The 15115-nt window shown below is 40.4% G+C and overlaps 5 protein-coding genes across 8 annotated transcripts; 3 read left to right on the top strand and 2 right to left on the bottom strand.

Moving 5' to 3' along the window:
- The first annotated feature begins 6016 nt into the window (after positions 1-6016).
- LOC104822154 (pentatricopeptide repeat-containing protein At1g74600, chloroplastic) lies at positions 6017-8617 on the top strand. The gene has a single exon (XM_010553289.1). It carries the CDS (start codon positions 6390-6392, stop codon positions 8403-8405), a length of 2016 nt encoding a protein of 671 aa, XP_010551591.1. The 5' UTR covers positions 6017-6389; the 3' UTR covers positions 8406-8617.
- Positions 8618-8733: 116 nt separating this feature from the next.
- On the top strand, positions 8734-11234 carry LOC104822152 (ADP-ribosylation factor 2-like). Its single transcript, XM_010553282.1, has 7 exons — positions 8734-8860; positions 9939-10096; positions 10247-10317; positions 10462-10581; positions 10705-10823; positions 10912-10993; positions 11057-11234. Exons 2-7 carry the CDS (start codon positions 9949-9951, stop codon positions 11060-11062), a joined length of 546 nt encoding a protein of 181 aa, XP_010551584.1. The 5' UTR covers positions 8734-8860; positions 9939-9948; the 3' UTR covers positions 11063-11234.
- On the bottom strand, positions 9178-9762 carry LOC109117023 (the record flags this gene model as incomplete). The annotated part of the gene is made up of 3 exons (XM_019203479.1): positions 9178-9345; positions 9424-9567; positions 9634-9762. Coding segments are annotated over 3 exons (441 nt in total), but the record flags the coding sequence as incomplete, so codon positions are not given.
- Positions 11235-11305: 71 nt separating the features above from the next.
- LOC104822153 lies at positions 11306-13197 on the bottom strand. 4 transcript variants are annotated; one of them, XM_010553288.2, is made up of 7 exons: positions 13027-13041; positions 12866-12930; positions 12673-12727; positions 12401-12556; positions 12190-12312; positions 11980-12123; positions 11306-11901 (listed from the first exon to the last, which is right to left on the bottom strand). In XM_010553288.2, the coding sequence occupies exons 4-7, from the start codon at positions 12539-12541 to the stop codon at positions 11437-11439; spliced, it is 873 nt and encodes a 290-aa protein (XP_010551590.1). In that variant the 5' UTR covers positions 12542-12556; positions 12673-12727; positions 12866-12930; positions 13027-13041; the 3' UTR covers positions 11306-11436. The 4 variants fall into 4 exon arrangements, with proteins under 4 accessions (XP_010551590.1, XP_010551588.1, XP_019059043.1 ...); XM_010553286.2 differs by lacking the exon at positions 13027-13041 and adding an exon at positions 13121-13197 and having other exon boundaries at positions 12673-12930; XM_019203498.1 differs by having other exon boundaries at positions 12673-12804; positions 12866-13105.
- Positions 13198-14171: 974 nt separating this feature from the next.
- On the top strand, positions 14172-15094 carry LOC104822151. Its single transcript, XM_010553281.2, has one exon. It carries the CDS (start codon positions 14433-14435, stop codon positions 14943-14945), a length of 513 nt encoding a protein of 170 aa, XP_010551583.1. The 5' UTR covers positions 14172-14432; the 3' UTR covers positions 14946-15094.
- The last annotated feature ends 21 nt before the right edge of the window (positions 15095-15115 follow it).

Genomic DNA, 15115 nt, shown 5'->3' with positions numbered 1-15115 from the left:
GGTATTATATATAATAAAATGAAATATATAGTGACCCACATGTCTGTGGTCGAGTGGTATCTGGACTGGAAGTGAGGGTGTTCCTCTTCCAGGTCAGGGGTTCGAATCTAGGTATGCGGGGAGGGAGAGGCATAGCCAAAGGCTGTGTGTTCAAAGGCTGCTCCCGGGTCCAGGGAGATGTAGTTTGGGCCGAAGGCCCATGTGAATTTCCTGGTTTGACCAAAAAATGAAATATATAGTGGAACCATTCTTTTGGTTATGTTTTACATTTTATATATGATTAACGAAGTAGCATGATTATGTCCTCCTTCCTTAAATTAAAGTGATAATAGAGAGTTGGGCATGTATATAGTACATGCATGATCGGTGGAGAGAGACCATCAATCATTCCGTTAATTCTTACTATAGAGTTGAATGCGTTTAACGTGCTCGTTAGTAGTTGGTCTTAATGTGTATTAGACAATCAAGGGTCCCTAGTGTTTGTTTGGATATTTTGACCTATTCCACCAACACCACTTAATTGTGACAGAAGACTTGTCCCAAGTATTCTCCCTATTATTCATAAGTAACTTTTTTTTTCTATATTTTCTAATGTTTTTCATATTTTTAGAAAAATTAGATCAAAAATTGAAAAATAACATTTATTTTATTCTATTTTACACACAGAGAAATTTGAACACTGATCCTAGTCGAACAATGAAAAGAATCAACACACACACACACGTGTATATATATAGCTATTATACTATATATCTTAAAATTGTATTAAATAATGCATATGTACTTTAAAGATTCAAACCCCAATTGTTGCCATAAAATCATTTCAATGATGATGTATAACGCTGCATATTTGTCGATAAGTTAAATCTAAACATACCCATTGATATTATATTTTAAAGATGATATAAACGCTTAAGAAATCCATGGGGGCATATTTTTAAATATAATATAAAACTTTATTAGTGACAATAGTATCTATAATTTTTTTTTCTATGGTTCCCGGAATCATAGAACATGCAAATTCCGACCAAAAAACTATTAGCGGTAAACATAAAATGAGTTGTTTTTAACTGATTTTTTCTTTTTCTTTTTTCTTTTGATCGGATGCTCCCAACATTTCTGTTAAAATGGAAAAATGAATATGTGATGGGAGTAAAATAATATTTGAGATATGATGGAGAATAATAATGGATACAATATCATTGTCTTTAATTATTATCAATCATATCAAATCTCTATATTTTGTTTCTATTTTAACAATTTTAACTTTTTTTTTATTATTACTATTTTTTGTTAACCTGTAGGTTCATCTAAACCTTCCGTCCAACTTACATTCTTTGGGTTCGGGAACAACCTTTAAAGCGCACGCTGCGCACCTAACCACGCCTCACTCTCCTAACCCGTGGCTCGAGCATGGGACGTGGGACATGGGCCACCAACCACCACCTCTCCGGAGCTCTTCCATCTCGGCGACGGCTTCTTGGAAAGGGACGAAATTAAATACGCCTCGATCTCCCTCCCCACTGCGAGATCGAACGTTTGACGTGAAGGTCATTTGGATCAACTCGTTAGTCCCTCGACCACAAACAATGTGGGTAACTTTTTTATTATTGTCATACGTGCAAGTTTTTCCGTGCGACAAACCATGCATATATATATATATATATATATATATATTATAACTATAAACCATATAAAAATAAATATAATGTATCACACGGTATTTTGAGCAGGTAACATAATAAACACAATCATGGACAAAAAAACAACGTGAGTGAGTCAATGCGTTAATAAAATGTACTTCCACCGTATTTGTTTGTTAATGGGCCGATATCTCATACTAGGGAGATTTGAACCCACGCCTAAGTGGGATGGGTGTATTACCGCCACTATAACTCGATATATCAAACACATGTCAACATATATCATCTACGTAATTTTAAATGTTCAAACGTTGTTAGAAAACCATTTCAATTACCGAAAATGCCAAATTTCTTTCGATTTTATGATGGTCTTTGGCTAAACATTAAAGAGAAAAGAGGTTGCCTTTCGTACGCACGCACACCTTTTTGCTTTCTCCGTTCAATTGTATTTACCTTCTGATAATCGTATTCAATATGCATATCAATAAAGTAATATCTTGCATAGTGTAATTTGTCACAACGTCAATATTGGCATTACAAAAACGACCCGTACAACTATTAACCATCATAAATTTTATTCAAGACATAATATTATGTTAAATATATATATATATAAGATGGTAGTATTAGTCATCTAGAATACTATCATTATCAAAATTTACCGGAGACTCGTCCAGGTGTCTTTTTCAAAATTCAAAAGCTAAATAAATTAATAAAAGTTCAATTGTAGTTAAAGGGGAAAAATGGAAAGTAGAAGCAAAATATTCGTTCTGTGACGGGAGAGGGTGCACCGTGGACGGCCTACACACTTTTTTAGAAGACGGTGGCCGACACGATTCTCCCTCACGAATTAATATCTCATGCACCTTTACTGTTCTTCACTTGGTTTTATTCTGTTGTTCCTCGGTTTACGGGAGCACCGTGCTCCTAATCAATCTCATCCACCGATTATTCAGTAATATATATGGATGTTGAGTATATATTGATGGTCGTTTCTCTTTTATCTATGCTAAGCATGATATTTATGTTGCTAATATTGTTAGCTGCTTGTACAAAATATATACACAAAGTGACTATTCTTTATGGTTTGGACAAACTCGGTCTCCCAGTGGCTAACGCTAGACAACAATTTGTCGTCAATTCACAGATAAATCATTATAAGTTTGAACCATCAAACAATACTCCAAATAATAATGGAGTGCGTTATTTAGAGTTTTTCTCGACTCCAACAGGTAATAATGAAAATGGCGAGTGACCCCTAACCTTTATCGGATTTCTCGTGCTTTTTATTTTATCTCAAGAGAAAGTTCGTTGATCCATCCATTTTCGGGGCTTTTTATTTTATCTCAACAGGTAATAATGATGATAGTTTTACAAGCTAGGGAATATTGTGTACTGACATTATTTTCATGAATTAATCCCAATCGTTGGTTTATTAAGTAAACAAAACAGACCAAGTATATGAACAACCATACAAGAGCACAGATTTATAAGACAAGATCATGAACTAGTATAACACACCTGCTGAGGCGATGGGGCTGGGTTGTCTCTTGGATGTATTTGTTGCGTCTTCTCCCCCGAAGGTTTAAACATATGAAGGCAAAAATATCTTATTGGACATGGACACAAAAAAACGCAGCTATTTATATTAGATATTTTGATCCATATATATGTAGTTTATGAGTGTAGTAGAGCAACGGAAAACGGGGATATATATGTGTTGTCTGGGGTTCTTCAGCCTCGTCGCCCCTTACAAGTTACTAGCATATATATATATATATATATATATATATGACGTGTGTATAATTAATGACTCGTTGGGTCGTCCAAAACACTTGTTATATTAAAAAAAAAAAACCTTTCTTTTTCAACCCCCCCAAAAAAAGTCGGTGGACATGCAATTTGTGTAAAAATAGCTGAAAAATTAAAGGCTTTATTGAGAATATATATGAGAATTGGTATGTCTTTTTATATACAAAGATTATCACGATCGAGGAATAAATTTGATAAAATGAAACGTTGAAATTATGGGGGAACAATAGTGTTATTGGGACGCACCTATCATGGCTCTCGATGGTTTCATTCCGATCTAATGATTAATCTGTTGGAGTTTATTCTTAATTGTATACGCGTCACTCATATATGTGCAAAACCTTATGTATAACGAAATGCATATTTTATTATTGTTTTGTACATAAACGTGTATATGTTTTTGTAACGATAAAAAAAAAAGAGACGATCAACCTGAGACAGCAGACTAGACGAGACATGGTTGATTATTACTATTTTCAACCTCCACGTGGTATCTCGTTTTTATTTATTTGATTTTTGTTTTGAAAGAAATTTTGACGCACGTCCATAAAACCCAGAATCTGGGGACGTAGACATCATCATCGGGCAAAGTGTATATGTTGGTTGTAAGTTAATGTGAGTGAAGTGGTCCTGTGTGGTGGTCCATGAAACATAGACATTGTCTTTGTTCGTTATGTTATAAAATTTCCCCCAAAGTCAGGTTCGATCTCAAAGTTGTCTCTCTGCTCCTCCTGAGCCCGTGTGGTCCTTCCTTTCATGTTTCTTCGTGCTTTTAGGGAAAACCAAAAGGAAGAGTTATGCATCAATCTAATGCCCTTCTTAACAGTTTGTATAAATCATCACACGAAAACGACTATCGCGGTTTAGCTTATTTGACGCAATATTCCATTCACATGAATATCTCGGAATACATACGAAGCCTGATTGTGTAAAAAAAAAAAAAAAACAAATAGAAATGATGATATTCTTGTAAAACATTTTAACCTAAGAAACCCAAGGCCATTTATAAAAAAATTGGTCGGAACGCCCTTTCAGCTTTTCAAATAGTAAAATATCGATTTATTTACCTTCATTTCAAAATCTTGAATTCAATTTCACTAATAGAGTGGAGGAACACAATTAATTGCGTAATTAAAGACTAAATCTGGATTCAGAGTAGTTAAGTGGGTCGAAGACATGATAAAACTCTTGATTAAAAAGAAATATGGATTTATTTTTATTTTATGGGTACATATAGATCACACAAAGAATAATTAGAGATGCCGATATTATTGGAACAAGCGAAAAGGGGTGCTGGAATGGGCTCATAATAATATAAGATGGAGGAGTCAAAGTCAAAGATGGGCACTAAACACCAATTAGACGGATCAGAATGGAAAGAGGACCGTAGTTACTCGGCTAATTAATTACTTTCCGTTATCACAATATTGATTAAGATAATTAACCCGAGATAACGTGGCGACGTATAATTTATTTTCGGGTTTGACTCTTGGCACATTGGGATGCCCAACTTTAATGGCGGTGGCTAAAATATTGGTTGACTCTTTTTATATCACGACTAGAGTTTGGCCACGTTTCCAAGGTGCAAAATTAGACAGCGACAATAAAATTAATATAAGAAGGATCACTAGTTAAGGGAGATGTTAATATGATTTTATCCATCATTTATTATTGAGAGAGCCCACAAGGAAGGACGTTCCAAGTGGGGAGGATCGTCGTTTTCCGGTCAAAAGGCGAAGAAGAAAAGATTCTCTTCGGCCATTCCTAGTCTTGGAAAATGTTTCGATTACATTCCTCAAGATATGATTGTTTAATCATCTGCAAAGGAAGCTGATTTCTTTCTCGTTGGATCAAAAATCGGTGGTCCGTGGGCAACCCTTTTCTCTCATTTCCATTAATTATCTTGCAGAAGAATTTTAGTACCCGCTTGCTTGTTTTCAACCTCTCTCCATCTTCCAAAATTGACCACAGATGGTATAAAATCTCTGCGTTGGATCTCTCTTCAGACAAAGCATCGATTCATTATAAAAGCTTTTTTTTTTTTTTAATTGGTTCAAAACCGTGGGTCATTTGCCTACATTGCCATTCATATGAATCCTCTGGAGAGTATTAGTTTTGGCAATGGTTTTTGAGAAAAAAATTATATTGTTATTATTATATTATATTGTTGAACTAATCGAGTGAGTGACAAAAGACAAGGTGCACTCAAACTAATCTTGCACAAAGAATTAACAAAAAGTTGGAACTTGGAACGTTGAGGAGGGAGACATCGTATATTAGAGAGGATGCTATGTAGTTTTCATCAATGATTAAGAATGTTCGGTTCTATCTGTGGTCGTTTCATGACGTCAAACTGAAGTGGGAGGGGGTGTTGGATGATCGTTTGTGGGCTAAAACAAAGCCCATTGTATGAATTTGGGCTCCACGTAAAGGCCTTGCACTCGCGCCGCGAAACCCTAACTGCGCCCCTAGGAGCCCATTCCGCTTTCTGTACAAAATCAGCACAGATTAAAACTGAGGTCCGTCTTTCATTCGGGTTTCTACGGAACGGGAATGACTAACATAACTAATTGGTAATTCCTTTGTTCACTCAGTGAGTCCCTACGGTTGCGGAAGATGGCGGAACTTCCATGAATAGACAGCTACCATTTTCAGGGAACAATTACTTTGGATCAGTTTCCACATTATCTGAATCATAGACATGTACAGGAAGCTGCAAGATTTCAATAGGGTTATGGTTAAATTTCCATTGCATGAACAAGATGATCTGTTCTTGCAACATTTAGTTTTCTGGTATACTCGTTTACTCCGGGAAATGAACTGCTAAAATGGCCAATGGAGGGATCAGACATCTTTTTGTTTGGTTACCAAGTGATATGGAAACCTGTCTTGTCTTAAACTCGATTTGGCATTTGTAGCTCGGAGATACATATCATGTCTCAGGCCAAAGTTGTGCCCACTCTTCGCAGACTAGCGTCGTTAGCTCAACAACGGTGTCCTGCTCCAGCCATGGCTGCTGCTCCATTAGAGCTGGGCTCCTATCTTGAGGAAAACCTTAATCAGGTTGTTTATTCGCATAACCGAGAGATCGACCGTTTTATAAAGTCCGGAAACCTGACCTATGCACAAGACCTGTTCGATCGAATGTCCGAACGGGATGTTGTCTCCTACAACCTCGTGATTTCTGGTCATAGCCACAATGGGTGCCCTACACAAGCTATGGAACTTTACGCTGAGATGGTCTCCGGTGGTGTTAGAGAGAGCGCTTCGACGTTTTCTTCCGTTCTGAGTATATGTAGCGATGCTGAGTTCTGGAGAGAAGGAGTTCAAGTCCATTGCAGGGTGATCTCGCTTGGGTTTGGAGGAAATCTGTTCGTGGCTTCGTCGCTTGTTGGTCTTCACATGTCCATGCGGCTTCAAGATGTAGCCTTGAAGTTGTTCGAGGAAATGCCTGTGAGAAATGTTGCAGCCTGCAATCTGTTATTACGTTGGTTTTCAGAGAACAGAGACACAGAGCAGTTGTTTGGAGTCCATCGTAGGATGGAACTGGAAGGTGTTGCCTTAAATGGGCTTACATACTGTTATATGATCCGTGGTTGCTGTAATGATGTGTTATTCGATGAAGGGAAGCAACTGCATTCACGTGTGATTAAATCCGGATGGACCGATTCTAATATCTTTGTGGCTAATGCATTGGTGGACTTCTACTCTTCTTGTGGTAGTTTAATTGAAGCCAAGAAGTCATTCGAAGCTGTTCCTGAAATGGATGTTATATCCTGGAACTCGATTGTTTCGGCCTTTGCAGATCACGGGTCCTTGCTCGATTCTGTTGCTTTGTTCAGAAGGATGCAGTTCTGGGGAATGAGACCGTCGATAAGGTCGTTTGTGGCATTTCTGAATTTCTGCACCAGAAATGGCGATGCCCAGTTTGGCAAGCAAACACATTGTTATATTCTGAAAATGGGGTTAGATACTTCTTCGAGTATTCATGTCCAGTCTGCCCTAATCGACATGTATGGAAAATGCAACGACGTCGAGAGCTCCGTCTCTGTTTACCGGACTTTGCCTGCCCCAACTCTCGAGTGTTGTAACTCTTTGATGACTTCTCTGATGCATTGTGTGATCACCTCAGACGTCATTGAGATGTTCTGTCTGATGATTGATGAAGGAATCGGAATAGATGAAGTAACTCTCTCCACAGTGCTAAAGGCCTTATCACTCTCTGCCCCTCCAAGCTTTCCCAGCTTCACATCGGTACACTGTTGCGCTGTCAAATCAGGATATGCAACTGAGACCGCAGTATCGTGCTCTTTGATCGAGGGTTACTCAAGATGCGGTCAGGTAGAACTATCTCGGAAGGTTTTCGATGATACTGCTTCCCCTAACGTCTTCTGTTTCACATCTATCATCAGCGGTTATGCTCGAAATGGGATGGGACGAGATTGCATTAACACGCTTAGAGAAATGGATCAAAAGGGTGTCGTTCCGGACGAAGTCACACTCTTGTGCGTATTGTCAGGGTGCAGCCATTCGGGGCTGGTGGAGGAAGGACAGTTGGTGTTCGAATCGATGGAATCAAAGTATGGAATTTCTCCAGGAAGGAAACATTATTCTTGCATGGTGGATGTGCTAGGGCGTGCCGGTTTGGTGGAGAAAGCTGAAGAGCTTCTTCTGCAGTCGCCACCCGTAGAATCTGACTGCGTTTCTTGGAGCTCTTTGTTGCAGAGTTGCCGGTTGCATAGAAAAGAAGCAATCGGGAGAAGGGCAGCGACTGTCTTGTTGGATCTTGCACCCAATAATTTCTCAGTTCACATTCAAGTTTCCAACTTTTACTCTGAGATCGGAGAATCTGAGCTCTCCATCCGAATAAGAGAAATTGCCAAGTCACATCAGCTCATGAGGGAGATCGGTTTCAGCTCTGTCGTCGTCAATATTTCAGAACAGTTGTGACGTGTCTTTTTTTTTAATTAACTTCATGTGATGTGGCACTTTTCTGTTGGTTGGACACCATCTGCGAGACTACGACTCATTAGCCATATACACCGCCACCGCGTCTTCCAAGGGTAGTCCTGGTATGTCGCAAAAGGAAACATCTACTTAGTGATGTGGCGGTTTCTGATTGGTCGGACCACAGAATACTTGCTGAGCATCCGCACTCGGTCCAAGGACATTTCGGTAACTCCTTTTATAATGGCATTTCCGTTAATCTTCGGAAAACATGACGGAGAATTCGGTACCCCTTTCGTGCTCCTCCTGTATAAAAACGGCTCCCTTTTCCGTTTCGGCGTCGCACATTTAGCGTTGCCGCAAAGCTTCTCTGCCTTTCAAATTTCGTCTGCTCTCGCTGGTCATTGCGGGGTCTCTCACCTTCTTTCTCCCAGATCTCTCGGGAACTTTCTTCAGAGGTACACTTTGATCAGGATCTATGTTCATGCATTCTGGTTTTAGATCGTTGGCTTGCCTAGATCTTTGTAGTCCGGTGCGAAGGTGCGATTTTGCGCGATGTGTTCGTGTAGTTCTTACTTCTTAGGATGCGTTTCTCATTTGTTCTCAATCTTAGTGCTAAGTTATGGCTCATTTGCTTCCATCGAGGGTTTGTATTACTTAGTTTTGGATACTACGCCAGGATTTCAATGTTGTTCGGTGTTGATTCTGGTGTGATCTGATTTTCGCGCTTTAAAATAACTTGGATCTGTAAAAAAAGTTTCTCAATCTCTTGATTTCATCCTAAACGCTTTTGACATCCTCTCCCTCCGCTGCACCTCCTGTACTCTTCTCTTGTCTTGGGCTTCTCTTTTCCGCACAGATGCTCGTCCACGTACAATGGCTCCACTCTCCAGCACCCCTCGAACACTTTCATGAACATTGTCTTCCCTTGCTTGTACTTTGACTGTTCCATTCCATCCATCACTTTAGGAAGAAGAAAAAACATAGATACTTCCTTTTTTTGGATGGGGAGTTTTCTTACAGAGAAATCTTTTCTGTTCTCGTCAACCAAGAGATGGACGGGGAAGGTTCCGGACCACCAGAGGAAGTTCCAAGCAGCAGCTTGCTCAACCTCCACCACCTGCCTCGACTCCTCATTTATCAAAATCTTCCTTGATATGTTCTCCTGACATATTCATGCATCAGACCCCATTCACATAAACACATATGTTAGAGAGAGGGGTAGGGGTACCTTGATGTTACGGAAGTAGCGTTTGTTGTCGGGATGAGTGAAAATGTCGAAGACCGTATCAGGAGGCAATCCCACAGTCACTTCTATGTTCAGATGGCAGAAGGAACCCTTTTGTGTTTTCACCTTCCAAAAACGCTCTTGCTTCTATTTGGATCTGCCTGATTTCGTTGTATTCATTTATAGTAGCCTTACACAAGATATTTATGGTAACCAGTATTTTGGGACTATCTTAAACAATCGTATAATGTGTGACGCGGATGAGGTAATGATACGCTATTTCATTCTGTATCTCGTTTGATCACCAGGTAAAGCAGGATGGGGCTGACTTTCGCCAAGCTCTTTAGTCGGCTTTTTGCCAAGAAGGAGATGCGAATTCTGATGGTAGGTCTTGATGCAGCTGGTAAGACCACCATTTTGTACAAGCTCAAGCTTGGAGAGATTGTGACCACCATTCCAACTATTGGTAAGAGTCAACCGGGATTTAGTTCCTCGTTCAAAGCTTTACTTCCATCATTGCCTAGGCGCACATGTTGACATTTAATATTCACTAATGTGAACATAAAGATCATTTAACCCGTATAGGCCACGGTGGTTAACAGAATGTTGTTGACAGGGTTTAATGTTGAGACTGTGGAGTACAAGAACATCAGTTTCACCGTGTGGGATGTTGGGGGTCAGGACAAGGTATGATATTCGAGTATACTTTTAGCCTCTTTGCATGTTATAATCTGTAGGTTCTTATCTAGACCTTGTCTTTCTTCCATGCACGTAGAAACTTTGTGGTTTGTACATAATCTGACATGGCTTTGATCATGTGCTTCTCATCAGATCCGTCCGTTGTGGAGGCACTACTTCCAGAATACCCAGGGTCTTATCTTTGTTGTCGACAGCAATGACAGAGACCGTGTTGTCGAGGCTAGGGACGAACTGCACAGAATGCTGAATGAGGTATGTGTGGGGTTTTGGCACCACAAGCAACTGATGTTATATTAGAAGGATTCTTAAGTTTTCAGCATAATGATGCTGGCTTGTGTAGACAAGGTGACCAATGCTAATACCGGGGTATTGCAGGATGAGCTGCGTGATGCTGTGCTGCTTGTCTTTGCTAACAAGCAGGATCTTCCGAATGCCATGAATGCGGCAGAAATCACCGATAAGCTTGGCCTCCATTCGCTTCGTCAGCGTCACTGGTAAATGAAAACCCCCATAATAAGGCGTTTATTAATCGACAATTTGGAGCATGACCTCTGATTGGATGCACATCTATGCAATCTTCAGGTACATCCAAAGCACCTGTGCCACGTCCGGTGAGGGGCTATACGAAGGTCTGGACTGGCTTTCCAACAACATAGCGAACAAGGTATAGCCTCCAAAATTGTTCGAGATGGTTTCATTCGGATTCTGATGTTTTCCTTTGGTGCAGGCGTGAAGACAGAGAGAGTGATGGTGTTTTTGGTTTTAGTTTCATCTTCTGTGGATGTGTTTTGGTTGTTGGCTGTGAGCAAGTGTACTTGTACTTATAAGTGTACGTTTTTTTTAAATAGTTGGTATGTTGTAATCAAAGAACGGTTTGAGGAATGAATGTGTTGGTTTCTGGTTTTTTTTTTTGTTCAGCGCATCTCGTAACCTTCCCCTTGTTCATCGCCCATTCGCAGCAACTGAGATTCCAATCTACTGAATTTAACATTTATCGACAGCATTGGCAAGCAAACATTAAAAGAGAGAGTATGAGTTTCAATATGTGTATGAATGATTTTTCATATGAACAATGGAAGCTTTTTAATAATACCTAACAACGCATACTTAACGAAAAAGAACCGAGGAACGCTTGCGTCTCCTCTTCCTGGATCTAGAGAGTCTCCAACTCTCTTTGATGTTGAGTCCGACGCCGTCAGAGTTGTTGTTGAAGGAGGAATCAGAGTCATCAGGAAGAGGATGGTAATGACCGGAGTGAGAGAATGAGCCACCAGAGCGGACACGTGCAGATACAGACATTAGGTCCTCTATCATACTCTCCGTGGTCTTCACGGTAATTCCCCGTAGGTACCAAGAGAGAGGAGGCGGAGTCAGAAGGGCCGACGGCTGGAATATCTGATCCATTATCACCTTTGATCCGATCCTTCCTCTCCCTCCGCTGCACCTCCTGTACTCTTCTCTTGTCTTGGGCTTCTCTTTTCCGCACAGATGCTCGTCCACGTACAATGGCTCCACTCTCCAGCACCCCTCGAACACTTTCATGAACATTGTCTTCCCTTGCTTGTACTTTGACTGTTCCATTCCATCCATCACTTTAGGAAGAAGAAAAAACATAGATACTTCCTTTTTTTGGATGGGGAGTTTTCTTACAGAGAAATCTTTTCTGTTCTCGTCAACCAAGAGATGGACGGGGAAGGTTCCGGACCACCAGAGGAAGTTCCAAGCAGCAGCTTGCTCAACCTCCACCACCTGCCTCGACTCCTCATTTATCAAAATCTTCCTTGATATGTTCTCCTGACATATTCATGCATCAGACCCCATTCACATAAACACATATGTTAGAGAGAGGGGTAGGGGTACCTTGATGTTACGGAAGTAGCGTTTGTTGTCGGGATGAGTGAAAATGTCGAAGACCGTATCAGGAGGCAATCCCACAGTCACTTCTATGTTCAGATGGCAGAAGGAACCCTTTTGTGTTTTCACCTTCCAAAACATATAAATCACCCCATCATGCCAGGATCAAAAGGCATATACACCATTTGATAATCAAGAATGATGAACTTGATTATACCTTCACCTTAGGAGGTTGATCAGTCCATGAAGGATTATCTCTCCAAGCTTGCAGTTCCTTCTCTTGATCTCTTTCCACATTATTTCTCTCTCTCTCCGCCGTACACTTGATCGAGCTGAGCTCCTCCTTCGCGTTTCTCATTCTCTTCAACTCCGCCTGCAACCAAAGATACGCGTCAGTCCATACTTAATTTCTAACTTGGTTATTGAGAATCGGTTATGAGCATTGATTTATATATGTAGTTCATATTGATTTGGATATTAGTTCTTGACCTTAATAGGATCTTGAAGCTTCTGATTGATCCATACAGCTACCTCCGGAAACAAACTGTTACCAAACAAGTTGACGAACTTTATGCCGCTTTTCTCCTCGGATCTCGAAACTCCACCTCCACCCATCGGTTTCTGTATAATCTCTTTTGCTAGAAAATTCGTTCGAATGATCAACGGAGAGACACCGACTTACACATGAAAGAACCGCAGAAGTCAACGGGGGCAAAAGCTAAGACCTTGAACTTGAAGACCCTTCGACTATATATTCAGACATTAAGAAAAGATAAGATTCAGACATTAAAGTGGGATATCAAAGATTTGATAAGGCAAAGGTATTAAAGGGATTCATCCGACGGTTGTAACGGCGAGAGTTTGATCCGCGCGGTATGTGCGTTAACGTGAGGGGAACGAAGAACTCGGGCAGCTCAATTGTCGTGTGTTTTCTTACTTTAAGTTGAAAGAATTACGGCACGTGATTCACGTGTTATCCCCCACATTTCCGCCGGAGGGTTTCCTTTCTCGTTTTATCTTCCCAGGGTGACACTCCTCGTTGTTTCTCCGCTGCGTGTCCATACCTACCAAGGCAATAATAGAATTCGCATCCCGACAAAGAAGAAAATGCTGGGATGCTGCGGATTATTAAATGGGTTTAATGGGCCTAAGAATATAAAGGTAGGCCCACAATGGAAATGATGGGCAGAAAGGCCCATCATGGGACCGGCTTGACGGCGGGAAATATCAAAAGAAGAAAAGGAAAAGCAACAAAGGGAGATTCCGTTGGGTAAAGAAAGACTAGAGAGGAGCTGGAGATTGGAATAAATTCCCCCCACCCTCAATTATCGACACATGTGGGCATAACGATGTTAGATCATTTAACTAATTCAGATCTATTATCAAAATGCAATTGTGGAAAAGAAGATGGTAATCAAAATCCAAGGGTGACCCATTGAAGACATTCAAGGAGACAAAATGTTTTTGCATGAAATAACACAAAAGGAATGCCTTTAACACTGATCCCTATGTCCGAAGCCCCCGATTTAGACCTAATGAAAAGAGTAGGCAATATTTTTTTTATTAAATAAAAAAATGCGATTAAAAGGTTCCATTTTAACACAATTTTTTTGTTTATTTATAGATTGATTTAATTTAGTTAGGCGCCTTCACGGTATAGTGGAGGCAGTATTTTTATCATATAACATACAAGTAATAATGGGAGACATTTTTTATTTGGCTGCTAAAGGAGAGTATAAATATACACACGCACTATGGCATTGAAAATGTTAAGATTAAAGAAAGAATGAGGAGTATATAATAATACTAATAAACAAAAGGGTAAAATGGGATATTTCTCCCCTCAGAGACATTACCAAAATCTCACTCTCTCTCCTGACAAAGCAATCAGATTTGGAACCTTTATTAAAGAAGAGAATCTCTTCCTTCTCTCTCCCATTCAAACCCTTGTTTTCACACCCATTACCATGATTCCTTTCGTATTATATCTCGGAAACGTCACCTAAAAATTAATCTCAACTCTTATCCTCTGTTTCATAAAGCAAAAAAAAAAAAAACTTTATAGAGAGAATGGGGTTACTATGATACATATAAGCCCCCAGTGTGAGATGGGATGGGAGGAAGGGGGCATATTTGCATGACTTGTTCCACAAGTCCCTTAGTCTCCACTCAAGGAACTTCCCCCCGACATCTCATCCTCCAAATTTATATACATAGATCTCTTCGAAATCTAAAGCATAACATTCAAAATGGGAGATCAACCGCAACAGGTCCAGCAACCTCTCGTTGTTTACCCAAACACTTTCACTAAACAGTATCCCGACCCTTCTTCTTCTACTTCTCCACCGACTTCCTCTGGTTCGAGTGGATCTTTCGGTACGGTGTTTATAGTGCTGGCGGTGATCCTCGTGCTGTCGGCTTTGGCGTGCGTGTTTGGGAGGATATGCAACCGTGGACGTTTGCCTAAGCAGCAGCAGAAGAACAAGCAGCAGCATGAGAAAGCCTCCAAGAAGAGCCGCGAGATCCGTCCGGTGGAGCGTGAGCCCAGAGAAAATGGAGATGATCTAGAGTTTGGATTCGATATGAAGCGCCCTCCAATGCCCAGACCTGGAGATGGTTTGGAGTTTGGGTTCGATAACAAGAGAGGGGGACCACCTCAGATCAAACATGGAGTTCGGTTCAAGATGCCTGAAGATGGGAGCATCAGAAGAGGCGATCTGCGACACGGACATGGACCTCCCGACATAGAATTCAAGCCATGATGACATGTTCTTTTTCCATTTCGTAGTGTGGGTTTGTTTGGTTTTTCTTGCATGGGTCTGGAATTTGGTGCTGAAACTATGGAAATAAATGTGCATGGAGATGAAATCCTTCTTCGCAAATAAAACCTAGAACGCAATTCCTGATACAATTTCTTTTCTTTTTCCTCAAG

This window comes from Tarenaya hassleriana, unplaced genomic scaffold, assembly GCF_000463585.1.
Source record: "Tarenaya hassleriana unplaced genomic scaffold, ASM46358v1 Cleome35, whole genome shotgun sequence".
Lineage (NCBI taxonomy): Eukaryota > Viridiplantae > Streptophyta > Magnoliopsida > Brassicales > Cleomaceae > Tarenaya > Tarenaya hassleriana.
The sequence above is the reverse complement of the archived record's forward strand: the minus strand, read 5'-3'. Positions and strand labels throughout refer to the sequence as shown.